Source organism: Harmonia axyridis, chromosome 6 (assembly GCF_914767665.1).
Source record: "Harmonia axyridis chromosome 6, icHarAxyr1.1, whole genome shotgun sequence".
In the NCBI taxonomy this organism is placed as follows: Eukaryota; Metazoa; Arthropoda; class Insecta; order Coleoptera; family Coccinellidae; genus Harmonia; species Harmonia axyridis.
Window position 1 is genome coordinate 6,009,613 of NC_059506.1, and position 12,814 is coordinate 6,022,426.

At 31.7% G+C, this 12,814-nt stretch overlaps 2 protein-coding genes and 1 long non-coding RNA gene across 4 annotated transcripts in view; 1 reads left to right on the top strand and 2 right to left on the bottom strand.

Annotated features, from left to right (window-relative positions):
- Window positions 1-243: 243 nt before the first annotated feature.
- Window positions 244-2,045, top strand: LOC123682307. Its single transcript, XM_045620865.1, has 3 exons — window positions 244-1,530; window positions 1,586-1,750; window positions 1,810-2,045. The coding sequence occupies exons 1-3, from the start codon at window positions 1,267-1,269 to the stop codon at window positions 2,035-2,037; spliced, it is 657 nt and encodes a 218-aa protein (XP_045476821.1). The 5' UTR covers window positions 244-1,266; the 3' UTR covers window positions 2,038-2,045.
- A 3,767-nt stretch (window positions 2,046-5,812) lies between these two features.
- On the bottom strand, window positions 5,813-6,741 carry LOC123682533. Its single transcript, XR_006747828.1, has 3 exons — window positions 6,327-6,741; window positions 6,108-6,271; window positions 5,813-6,048 (listed from the first exon to the last, which is right to left on the bottom strand). It is a non-coding gene; the product is annotated as an uncharacterized LOC123682533 (long non-coding RNA).
- A 1,042-nt stretch (window positions 6,742-7,783) lies between these two features.
- Window positions 7,784-12,814, bottom strand: part of LOC123683268 (forkhead box protein K1) — a 43,928-nt gene continuing 38,897 nt past the window's right edge. For both annotated transcript variants that reach the window (XM_045622195.1, XM_045622194.1), the window contains exons 7-8: window positions 11,328-11,430; window positions 7,784-10,267 (exon numbers count right to left, since the gene is read on the bottom strand). In XM_045622195.1, coding sequence (XP_045478151.1) covers window positions 10,117-10,267; window positions 11,328-11,430 — 254 coding nt within the window. In that variant the 3' untranslated portion in view covers window positions 7,784-10,116. The remainder of the gene's footprint in view (window positions 10,268-11,327; window positions 11,431-12,814) is intronic.

The window sequence follows — 12,814 nt, forward strand, 5'->3', positions numbered from 1 at the left end:
AATCAGAGACCCTTAAACTATATACACCATCTTCTACACCCTGTTTTTTATAGAACAACACAGGATTACATTCATCATGCTCACTTTGCTTTACTCAAAGGTCAACAGATACAGCATCACTTTCATCCTTAACCCCTTCGGAGATGTTGATATGATAAGATATCTTAATTAATTTATCTGAAAGGAAATTTCACTAGATAAAAAATATTATCGGCTGAAAAAGAAAGCTGTGGTTAAGATATGGACTTGGAGTATCTTAAAACACTATGATACTATGATTTAATAAATGACAAATTGAAAATAAATACTACTAAATTTGAAACTCTTTTTCCTTGCATATTGTTTAGATAATCATTTTCCTGAAAATGATTGCTGCATATATATCCTTGAATATTGAGTAGGAACAAAATCGGCTCTTCTCAAAGCCGATATCCATTCATCTCTTAATGTGCCTGGATTCGGAAAACTGTAAATTCGAATGTTTTTCATCAGTTTTCGTTGCTTTATATGGATAATAAAACTTACTGGTGAAATTTTATGTTCAACTCTTTCTTACTTCTAACTGTACAATTATATGCAACGCAACATTGAGGCATGATGGATGTTCTCAAAAGAACAAAAAATTTGAAAGTCTTTCTTTCCCTCAAAATAAATTTAGTAGCAAAATTCCACTAAAAAGTCTCTTCTTCTCACTAGATTCTCTCAAAATAAAAGTACACTGCCTTCGTAAGTAGCAAAATTTGTAGAGCAAGTATTCACAATTCTTTCCTTTAAATTCAAATTTCAAATAACGATTTAACCTTCGAGTTGAAAGAGAGGTATATTGTTCTCTTTCTCTAAGGCAATAAATCAAGAGAGTTGACAGGCAGCCCACACCGTTGTTCCATCTCATTCGTTCTCTCGACTTCTCTCTCTAGCGCGACGTCCATGGATATTAGGTCTATGGTCTGGTCAGCCCACTGTTTCGTTTCGACCAATAGCAAACGGATGCAAGTTGTGAACTAGCCGCTCCTCATAAACGCTACTGAATTCTTAGGTTTAGTTTTTAGTTCATAGTTCTTAGGTACGGTTCATAAATCCGCCATTAAAGACTAGTAAAGTATAGTAATCTGTGTTAGAATACTTCGGCGATTGAGTATTAACATCTAATTCAAAGTTATCAAGGTGGTCATTCAGGTTTTTGAATAAGTTCAGTTTATTTTAATACTAAATTTAGTTTAATTGAGTTATATATTTCTTATTCTCGATACCAGTTTAGGCAGTATCATGAGCATCATGAGTAATGATATTGTATTTCGTTATTCAATTACTGCATGTAATGATCATTTACGAAAATATATAGGGCTTAATTTATGCGATGTAGGAACCGATTACTTATACAATAGTCCGTACACATTATTTATACCCGAAATAGTTATTAAAAACTACCCAGCCCCATCGCCAAAAATACAACCAGTACTAGTCGAAAATAACCAACAAGAGACTGTGCTTGGATTGGTCAACTTACTTTTGTTATCTTGTCAGCAAAAGGTTAGCTATAAAACCCTATTATATTCAACTTGATATGTATAATTTAATTTTCCAGCTGACTGAAGCCGATTTTCGGGAGTCTATTCTCACTCTTGGTTTTAAGGATGATGAAGAACTCATAATGAATAATTTTTGTCAACAAATAAAAGCTGAATTACTTCGTCGGATGAGTAATAAAGATGCCCAATTTGATGACTTCGAGTGGAGACTGGAAGTAAATGTAATATTTTGAATTCGTAACTGGAAATCAATCAAACAATAATTTCGTTTTTCTTATAGGTTTATTCTAAATTTGTACGTAATAAGAACAGAGCATTAATAACTATGGATTTTTTATTGGAAAACCAAAAAGACAACCGTTTGTTTTATGATACGAAGAATTTTAAGAAGCACAATGCAAAGAAAGGTGTTAGAAACCTATTCTATATTTGTCAAGAAATAGAGAGGTCTCTGTACGAATCTAGATCAGCATATTGTAGAAAACTGAGAAAAACCAAAATAAAATGATAATAATAGTAACTGTTCTTTATTGGCCATCGACCGAAGTCCTTCAGCCTTCCTAAATATATAGATATATATAGTATATATGAGGTTTAAGGGAAATCGACTGATATATAATTTTTTTGTATCTACTCTTCATTCCATACCGTATTTGGAGCTCCTTTGCTCCTTCCTATATATCAGTGGATTTCCCTTAAACCTCATATATATACAGGGTGTGGCGTAATTAATGGATAATCCTGTACTGGCGAATAGGGGAGGTCCTGGCCGACCAGAAAATGTAAAGTTTTGTTCAGTAAAAATATCATAGTTTTCGAGATATTGGACAATTTCATTTTTTTCTAAAAAGTGCAAACATGAGGATTATCCTACTTTTTTTTCTAAATTAAGCAAGATGGTAGGAATTTGGTAGTTTATCTCATAGTACAGCTATCTGAGAGTAAAATAAAAAACAATGCCCAAAGAAATAACAAGATTTGTGATCACAGCATTGAAATTAGTGAATAAAGGTGCACTTTAAAAAAAAAATGAAATTGTCCAATATCTCGAAAACTATGATATTTTTACTGAACATAACTTTACATTTTCTGGTCGGCCATGACCTCAACTATTCGCCAGTACAGGATTATCCATTAATTACGCCACACCCTGTATATATATCCCTTTACCACTCAGGGGTACCAAGATGTCCTCAGCTAGTAATATAAATATATAAAATTATGATTTTGAGATGGAAAACCTTATTTTTAAAAACTTTATTTACAAGATATGACGAAAGGTACAATATCTAGTTAAGAACTGTCTATTATCAACTGGTTGAAGAACAATGCATCTGAGTATAACATTACTTATCTCTAATACAAAAAGTGGTGTGATCTTAAGCGTCACACAAAGAATAGCAAAAATACATTGTAAGAACAAAGGATGTATTATAGTTACAATGGGTGTTCATTCCACCCACATTATCTCGTGTTTGAAATTGATGAGTTAACAATTTGTCTATCATGAAATAACAAATGAAGATTCGAAAATATGTCGTAGGATCAGAATGGGGCCATATTATGTAATTTCTCCCCTTCTTGGAAAAGGTATCACCTTGCTGAGGTGTAGCTTTTAAAAATACAATTTTTTCTGAAATATCTATAAGCAATAATAATAATTACTATAAGTATTGTCGAAATAAATACAGATATTATTTCTATAGGTTGAAGATTCCACTGTTCTTATTCTTCTGAGACGATGTCTGGAATATCTTCATTTTTGATATTTTCTTCTTGGAAATCATTCTTGATAAAATGGCTCTGCTTGGGTAGAATAATATATTTTTCGGCAACCGTCCGGGAAGTGCTCACTTCCTGGACGCTTTTTCTCTGAGAAAGTAGTATTTCCGGGCCTAGTCTGGAAAGTACGTACTTCCCGGACTAGGCCGGAAAAGAATCACGTCGTTCGTTTTGTCATTGTGAATATGATTTGCATGTTTTTTCTCGCAATCGCAATGAAATATGGAAAGCAGCAGCCATAGTGTTATTCCACACGGTTGCCGAAAAAATATTGTACTCGCTTACGCTCGTCCTGGAATTTTGTCTATTCGTCCAAAAAAACCCTATCCGGGAAGTGAGCACTTCCCGGACGCTTTTTCTCTGAGAAAATAGCATTTCCCGGCCTAGTCCGGAAAGTACGTACTTCCCAGACTAGGCCGGAAAAGAATCATAGAATCCATAACAACCGAGATAACGGCTGACAGTTCATATGAAATTAGTTGTCAAAATTTTGCATGTTTTTTTATCGCAATCGCAATAAAATATGGAAAGCAGCAGCGATAGTGTTATTTTACATGGTTGCCGAAAAAATATTGTACGCAACACGCCCGTAAATGGTTTTTTTGGACTCACAGACTTCCAGGACTGGCTTACGCTCTTCCTGGAATTTTGTCTATTCGTCCAAAAAAACCCTATTTTCCGGACTTGTTACGTAAATTACTATCACGTAACAAAAAATAGGTTTTTTTTGGACGAATAGACAAAATTCCAGGACGAGCGTAAGCGAGTACAATATTTTTTCGGCAACCGTGTGGAATAACACTATGGCTGCTGCTTTCCATATTTCATTGCGATTGCGAAAAAAAACATGCAAATCATATTCACAATGACAACACGAACGACGTGATTCTTTTCCGGCCTAGTCCGGGAAGTACGTACTTTCCGGACTAGGCCCGGAAATACTACTTTCTCAGAGAAAAAGCGTCCAGGAAGTGAGCACTTCCCGGACGGTTGCCGAAAAATATATTATTCTACCCAAGCAGAGCCATTTTATCAAGAATGATTTCCAAGAAGAAAATATCAAAAATGAAGATATTCCAGACATCGTCTCAGAAGAATAAGAACAGTGGAATCTTCAACCTATAGAAATAATATCTGTATTTATTTCGACAATACTTATAGTAATTATTATTATTGCTTATAGATATTTCAGAAAAAATTGTATTTTTAAAAGCTACACCTCAGCAAGGTGATACCTTTTCCAAGAAGGGGAGAAATTACATAATATGGCCCCATTCTGATCCTACGACATATTTTCGAATCTTCATTTGTTATTTCATGATAGACAAATTGTTAACTCATCAATTTCAAACACGAGATAATGTGGGTGGAATGAACACCCATTGTAACTATAATACATCCTTTGTTCTTACAATGTATTTTTGCTATTCTTTGTGTGACGCTTAAGATCACACCACTTTTTGTATTAGAGATAAGTAATGTTATACTCAGATGCATTGTTCTTCAACCAGTTGATAATAGACAGTTCTTAACTAGATATTGTACCTTTCGTCATATCTTGTAAATAAAGTTTTTAAATATAAGGTTTTCCATCTCAAAATCATAATTTTATATATTTATATTACTAGCTGAGGACATCTTGGTATCCCTGAATGGTAAAGGGATATATATACAATATACAGGGTGTTTCCTAAACATGCGGCAAAAATTCAGGGGGTTGTTCCTTGGACTATTTTAAGCATGTTTTGTCCTTGGATGATTTTTGAAAAACCTCTTTGTTTCGAAGATACAGGGCGAACAACATTTTTCATATTTTTAAAATTAATAATAGTTTAAATAAAAATGCGTACCGCACTGTGTTAACTAAGTAGGTACAATTTATTTTTAAATTTGTTTAACAACATTCCAATTACTAAAAACGGCATAGATTATTTCCTATGGGGCCATCTAAAATCATTAGTTTATACCACTCCAGTAGAAAATGTGAAAGACTTGCGAAATCGGATCATTGCTGGGTGTAACTTAATAAGAAATGATCCTGGTGTTTTTGAAAGGGTTCGGCAGTCAATGAGGAGAAGATTGGATGCTTGTATGCTGGCTAGAGGTGGTCATTTTCAACAGTTTTTGTAGGTTGAGTTGAATTTTCATGTAATTTTTCATAATAAAATGTTATTATCTGAAATTTTGTTTCCCCTATATCTTCGAAACAAATAGGTTTTTCAAAAATCATCAAAGGACAAAATATTCTTAGAATAGTCCAAGGAACAACCCCCTGAATTTTTGCCGCATGTTTAGGAAACACCCTGTATATGAGGTTTAAGGGAAATCGACTGATATATAGGAAGGAGCAAAGGAGCTCCAAATACGGTATGGAATGAAGAGTAGATACAAAAAACCTATATATCAGTCGATTTCCCTTAAACCTCATATATACTATATATATGTGTATATATTTAGGAAGGCTGAAGGACTTCGGTCGATGGCCAATAAAGAACAGTTACTATTATTATCATTATATTTTGGTTTTTCTCAGTTTTCTACGATATGCTGATCTAGATTCGTACAGACACCTCTCTATTTCTTGACAAATATAGTATAGGTTTCTAACACCTTTCTTTGCATTGTGCTTCTTAAAATTCTTCGTATCATAAAACAAACGGTTGTCTTTTTGGTTTTCCAATAAAAAATCCATAGTTATTAATGCTCTGTTGTTATTACGTAAAAATTTAGAATAAACCTATAAGAAAAACGAAATTATTGTTTGATTGATTTCCAGTTACGAATTCAAAATATTACATCTACTTCCAGTCTCCACTCGAAGTCATCAATTGGGCATCTTTTTTACTCATCCGATGAAGTAATTCAGCTTTTATTTGTTGACAAAAATTATTCATTATGAGTTCTTCATCATCATTAAAACCAAGAGTGAGAATAGACTCCCGAAAATCGGCTTCAGTCAGCTGGAAAATTAAATTATACATATCAAGATGAATATAATAGGGTTTTATAGCTAACCTTTTGCTGACGAGATAACAAAAGTAAGTTGGCCAATCCAAGCACAGTCTCTTGTTGGTTATTTTCGACTAGTACTGGTTGTATTTTTGACGATGGGGCTGGGTAGTCTTCAACAACGGCTCTTTCGGGTATAGATAATGTGTACGGACTATTCTATTGCTCAAGTAATCGGTTCCTACTTCGCATAAATTAAGCCCTATATATTTTCGTAAATGATCATTACATGCAATAATTGAATAACGAAATACAATATCATTACTCATGATACTGCCTAAACTGGTATCGAGAATAAGAAATATATAATTCAATTAAACTAAATTTAGAATTGAAATAAACTGAACTTATTCAAAAATATAAATGACCACCTTGAAAAACCACTATACTTTACTAACATAGACAAACTAATCTTATAGACCATTGAACTCATAGACAAATAAAGAGTATGATTGAACTAATCTAATAATAATGGTTTTATTAATTCTATGTTATAGCCCCCAACTAGAGGCATATTATTGGCACAGACTAATCTGTGTTATTGGTCCAGGCTAAGATGCATAGAAAACCTATTCTATGCATCTTAGTCCAGGCTATTTCAGTACCGGCGTCTTGATACTCGCGGCAGGTCGGTCGGTTTCTGGCCGTTAAAAACTTGTTTTTAATAATAATCCATTTAAAATTGTATCTTGCAATGTAAAGGTGAGAAATATAGTCAGGTGTTTTTATTTATTTTCTTCATTAATAATAAAAAAATGTATTACTTATTCGATATTTGTATTGTTTGTTTTTTCATCCTTGTCTACAAATTATAATATTCTCACAAAAATTTCCTTTTCGAATGTGTATGATAAAAATCAGTGGGATACGATAATTTTGAACATGCGGTACGATATTTTAGGCTTGTCGACCTGGCAACGCTGCCAAGTAAAACAAAGTCGTGCGGGAATATATCAGTTTCTCAAAGATTCCAGGATTTTATTTCTTTATAAACTTATTATTATTCATTTCATGTTGGTATTCTAAACTCTCCTGTTACAGATTCATCTGTCAAATTTGTGATACAAAAAACAGTTCCGCCAACCAACATTTCTCAACCCAAAAATCACTCAACGATATTTATGGAAATATTGTATTAATTTCAATTAAAATTCAGTGAATTAGAGAAAAAAAATGTATAATACATGCACAGAAGGCTTGTTCTAACACTTGTTCATGCCAAAACTTGCTACTGCGTGGATGATTTTTAAATTTTGTGGAATATATTTATATGCTTTTTGCACTTGTACTATAAATAACTATTGTAGAATACAAGTTCTACATTTAAATTTTCAAATATTATTAGAAGTTGTAACGTTTCTAATAAAAATTAACTCTTGTTACAGTCATATGAATGAAGGTAGAATCTTAACTTTAAATTACTAATTTATTTTATGAAAAGGATTATTGCAAAAAAATCAAAATCGGAAACAGCACATTTTATTTTGATAATAAACTTTATCAAGTTTTACCAGTTCACTTGAAGTGAAAAATGTTATTTGCAATTTCAATTCTAACATGATTATTATATTCTAATAATTTAAACTTAGCAAATTTTCAACGATGAGAAAATTAGTTCATTTCAAGATCTCAAGTAAGTCAATTACAATTACCATGCATGATCTCAAGACTGGGTTTTTCCCATCTCTATTGTTTCTCATATAATTATTAGGAAAAATTTGAAATTTGGTCACAAAAATACAAAGCTCTTACTAATATAAATCCATAGTGAATTTTTGAGACCTAAATAATTAAATAGATTTACAAATAAGATACAAGGTACTCAAAAAAGTAAATTGGAAGTTCCATCGAAAAAATAACTACAAAATCAGAATTAAATAAGGCCATATTCAGGAGTCTAAAATGATGTGAAAAAATAACAAATTCGTTGTAAACAAAGATCTGTCTAATGAAAGATCAAGTAAATTTTTGATAAATTTAACAGTTTTTTTGTAAATAAATCTTGGTTTTTATGGACTGAGATATGGATTTCATTTGTAAGACCAAGTTCATTATGAATGGAGAAGAAAATGAAAGAACATTAGGATTTTCTCATGTATAGCTTGTAACATAAGAGGTGTACCCAGTAAAAATTTCACATGGTGCGAATTACAGTTCTCATAGAAAATATTAGAAAAATCAAATTTTATTTTGGATAATTTGTAACCAAACTTATACCATCGCAAGTCTTTGAGGAAAAGCGATGAAAAAAGTGGGTCAAAAAATCTTCAAAATAAAATTAAGTTTTACTACTATTTTTATATCGACCATAACATCATATAGGAATTCCATAAACAGTTTTTTTTGGGACAAGAGTTTGAAATCCCTAACAAAAAAATGAGCAATAATATCCCAATAAATCGTTCCAACAATGAAATGAAAAAAAAAAAAAAAAAAAAAAACAATTATAAGTTAAGAAAATTAATGTATACTCTGTGTTATAAAGGCTTATTCCAAATAAACAGGCATGACTCGCTTATGTATTTCGCAGGAATAATAGAAAAGGTGCGAGGTTTTTCAGAATATAAATCTACAGGCTAAAAATCGATCTCCTTTCGGTACAAAATATTGTATTGTTCAAAATAGGAGATCGGCATCGTCAAAAGAATCTAATTTTAATGCAGACTAGTATTTTCAGCTTATTGCTAAAATTTCATGAAATTATTCCTAAGATGACATCAATTCAATTTCTCCCCAAATCCAATATCACATGAGTTCATCACCTAATCTTATTCCAACCAGAACAGATAATACGCAATGCGACCATTAATTCAAAAACAACTAGTATACTTTTTAGAACATAAATTAATCTTCGGAAAACTCTTTTTACAAACAAATGTACATGCATGGAAATGTGGCATCAATCATTAAAAAATTTATGAAAGATCATTGTAATTCATTGGTGTAAAGAGTCAAACAAATCCAATGTTGAATGATATCGAAAGAAATAGTAAGAATAGTCGTTTGAAATACACTTCATCCAACAAGTAAGGCATATGTAATAATAGGAAAAAAAAAGGAGAAATTTAATTTAGTTTCTATGAGGGAGCTGTTCGAACTGAAAATTCCGATGAACCTGTTTGTAAATCGAATAAAACAAATTCGAAGATTTCAATTCTATTCACAATACTTTACTTCTGGATGAAATTCACACCTGAATTATAAATTTTTATTGGCAATCGTTGAAGTGATACGTCGAACAAATTATGAACAAAATAATCACTAAATGTATACCTTAATGTATAACTAAATAAATAAAATATTGTTCACTAATTATTCCAGTAAATAATTGATAATAAAATTTCTAAATGGTTATTTTTTAAATCTTGTATACAATTGTACACTGGTCTGAATAACACTAAAAAAAAGGATGGAATTGTAAATATTCCTTTTCTGAAAAAATGAAATTATGGAAATGTACTTGCTATCACTGGGTTGTTTCATGGATACTTTTCCAGAATTTCCAATGTTTTATTTACACACTTGACATTTTTTTTTATTGGAAAGTAGTCCTCTCATCCAATATGAACCTAACAAAAATTCGGAATATATTTTTCACTTTAACAAAAGGACATACAGGAAAAAAGAGTAACTCGGATAATCAATGTGTAGATCTGTTCACGAATTAATGATTGAAATCACATTGAAATGCAGTCATCATTCAGCCCTTCAATACCTTAGGATATCTACACTTTGTAGAAGTTTTTTTCAACTACCATTGCATTAAATTTTTAATGTTTTTTTTTCTGATGTGTTCTCATTCAGTTTCATAGTTTTGTTCCTGACGAGGTCTTTTGATGTCCCTTTCATTGTCATAGTTTTCTCCCGAACTAGAGGGACTGTCACCGCTCTGCTCCTCCACCAAATGCCTTTTTAGATCAATACCTACATTTGCATAGTTGTTACCACTGAAAAAAGTAGGAATTTACAATTTTAAACCGAGATTTATTTTAAAATATTGAAAATAGGGTAAATAAAATAAGATTTAAGAAAAATTGAAATTTTCAAAAAAAATTAGACAACCACAATCAAAAATAGGGTTTTCCAATAAGAGGCTTTATTCTGAATAGCCCTCTATCTAAGCAGCTGTTAATTTTGATGCTGTCATCTTTAGATATTCGACAAGTAGTTACGCCATTACTTAAAATAGAACGATAGACTCTTCAACAACGCTTCAAGACAACGCTAGGTGTCACACGAACATCGAAACAATTGCAATTTTGCAAGAAAAGTTTTCTGGCTTTGTTATTTCTCGAAGGGATGATCGCAGCTGGCCACCCAGATCTTGCAATTCAACACCCTTAGACTTTTATCTTTGGGGCCACGTAAAAGATAAAGTCTACGCCAATGCACCAAAATTGATTCAAGACCTTAAAAAATTTCATGAAAGGATATGGTGCTGCAACCGTTGTCGTGGCGGTCATTTGTCTGATATTGTTTTCCATTGCTGATTCCATACCTTTCTCTTCACAATGAAATGAACATCAATTGATTCATGCAAAATTTCATGAGTATGGTATTATTGCGAGATAATTTTTTTTTTTATAAAATTTCTATATTCCAAAAAATACCAGTTAGATTCTATTGAAATTTTTTTTGTATATAAAGTTCTCAAAATGATAAGTTCAAAAATATCCCAAGGGAAATGTAATATAGTTTCTACTATATGAAGATTTGGCAAAATGCAAGAATTTAATTTCAATGAAAAGATCGAAATGGATGAATTTCAATACAGGAAGTTCTTTCATGATTTGGTGCTGATACCATTATAATGGCATATACCAAACCTTTCAAGCTTGTATTTGAAATTTCCAAAAAATCCGTATGGAAAATTACCTCAAAAAATACAATATTTGAAAAAACGCGTGGAGGCTTCCGAGTTCCGACATTACATTAGTTCTTTTCTTATTTTAATTTTTTGTGAAATGTTTCAATCAATAATATTGGTAAAGGTGTTGTTAATCTTACCCATATGGCGAATAGTTAGCAGTTTGCACAATTACTGGTTGTGGTGAAAAGGATGCTGGAGATAAAGAACGTTCTTCACTAACAACTCCAGTGTGGAATTTTTCTGAAAATGCATAGAAAATTTGATAAGTGTTGTACAATTTATTTGTTATCAATTCAATATACAGGGTGGTTCCTAATTGTATGTCAATATTTATGGGGATAATTTTTGGGCCCACTTTAAGAAAAAACTTCATATGAACATATGTCCTTAACGACTCACCTTTTGAGATATAGGATGGCGAAAACACAAAATTAATAACATGCGAAGAACTGAATTTAAAGACTGATGAACTGTACACAGGAAACAATGACAACCACCTTGACAACAGAAATATCAATTCTTGGTCACAGCCTACTACGATAAGTAACAATTCTTTCTTACATAATGTAATTTATTTCAATGCCCAGAAACGGTTTTCATTTTTTTAAGCGAATTGAAAAAAGTCAAGCGATCAACGTTGGTAAGAAATGATTGGAAATTTCAAAAATAATTTTTATTTCAGAATAAATCTGTGACGTACCATCAATGCCTGCCAAAATTGATACATTTAAAAATTCCTCTTGATTCATAGTACACATATGACAAATTTCATTAAAATATCTGAAGTGGTATTGTAGAAATTAATAATAAATTATTTATTTTTGAAATCTTCACCACCCTATATCTCAAAAGGTAAGGCAATTAGGACATATGTTCATATAAAAATTTTTTTCTTAAAATGGGCCCAAAAATTATCCCCATAAATATTGATATTCAATTGGGAAACACCCTGTAGAAATAATACCAAATGTTTTTGGGTTAAGAGAACAAATCGATAAGAGGAAGAAATTGTAATTATGTGCAACTAAAGTTTTTGAATTTAGTCATGCCATCATATTCATTATGCTAATCTCATTCAAACATTAACTAGGCTTTGGATAAATATACATTTGCATAATTGCATATTCTGAAGCATATTTGAGACATTCTCGAGTTATAATGCACGTTTTAGTCATTTTCTGTTTTATCTGCCTAATTCCAAGATTTATTTTTAAACATGAACAAATCTAATAAAACCGTACTTCGAAAATATATGTGGCAAATTCCATACAGCTTTTATATTCTATTACCTATCCAACCTCCATGGAATTTGGAGAAAATATTTATCCCGATTGCTGACATTAACATTTGGTAAGAAAGATAGTTTACCTAAACAAAAATTGTGTTTGTTTGTTGTCTGATTTCGAAAAGAGAACATCCCAGTGTTAAAAGTGCCGAAATGATCAGTTAGCGTAGAGCGCAGTTTTTAACAATTATACAAAGTCTTCAGTGTTTTTACAACTGATGGCAGTGTGCTGTTTTCTAAATACTGTGAAATGAGTGCAACAAAAAAGTTCAGTGACGCAAACCAGTTTACAAACCAGTAAGCACCAAAAAAATAAGAATTGAAGCTTAGGAAATCACT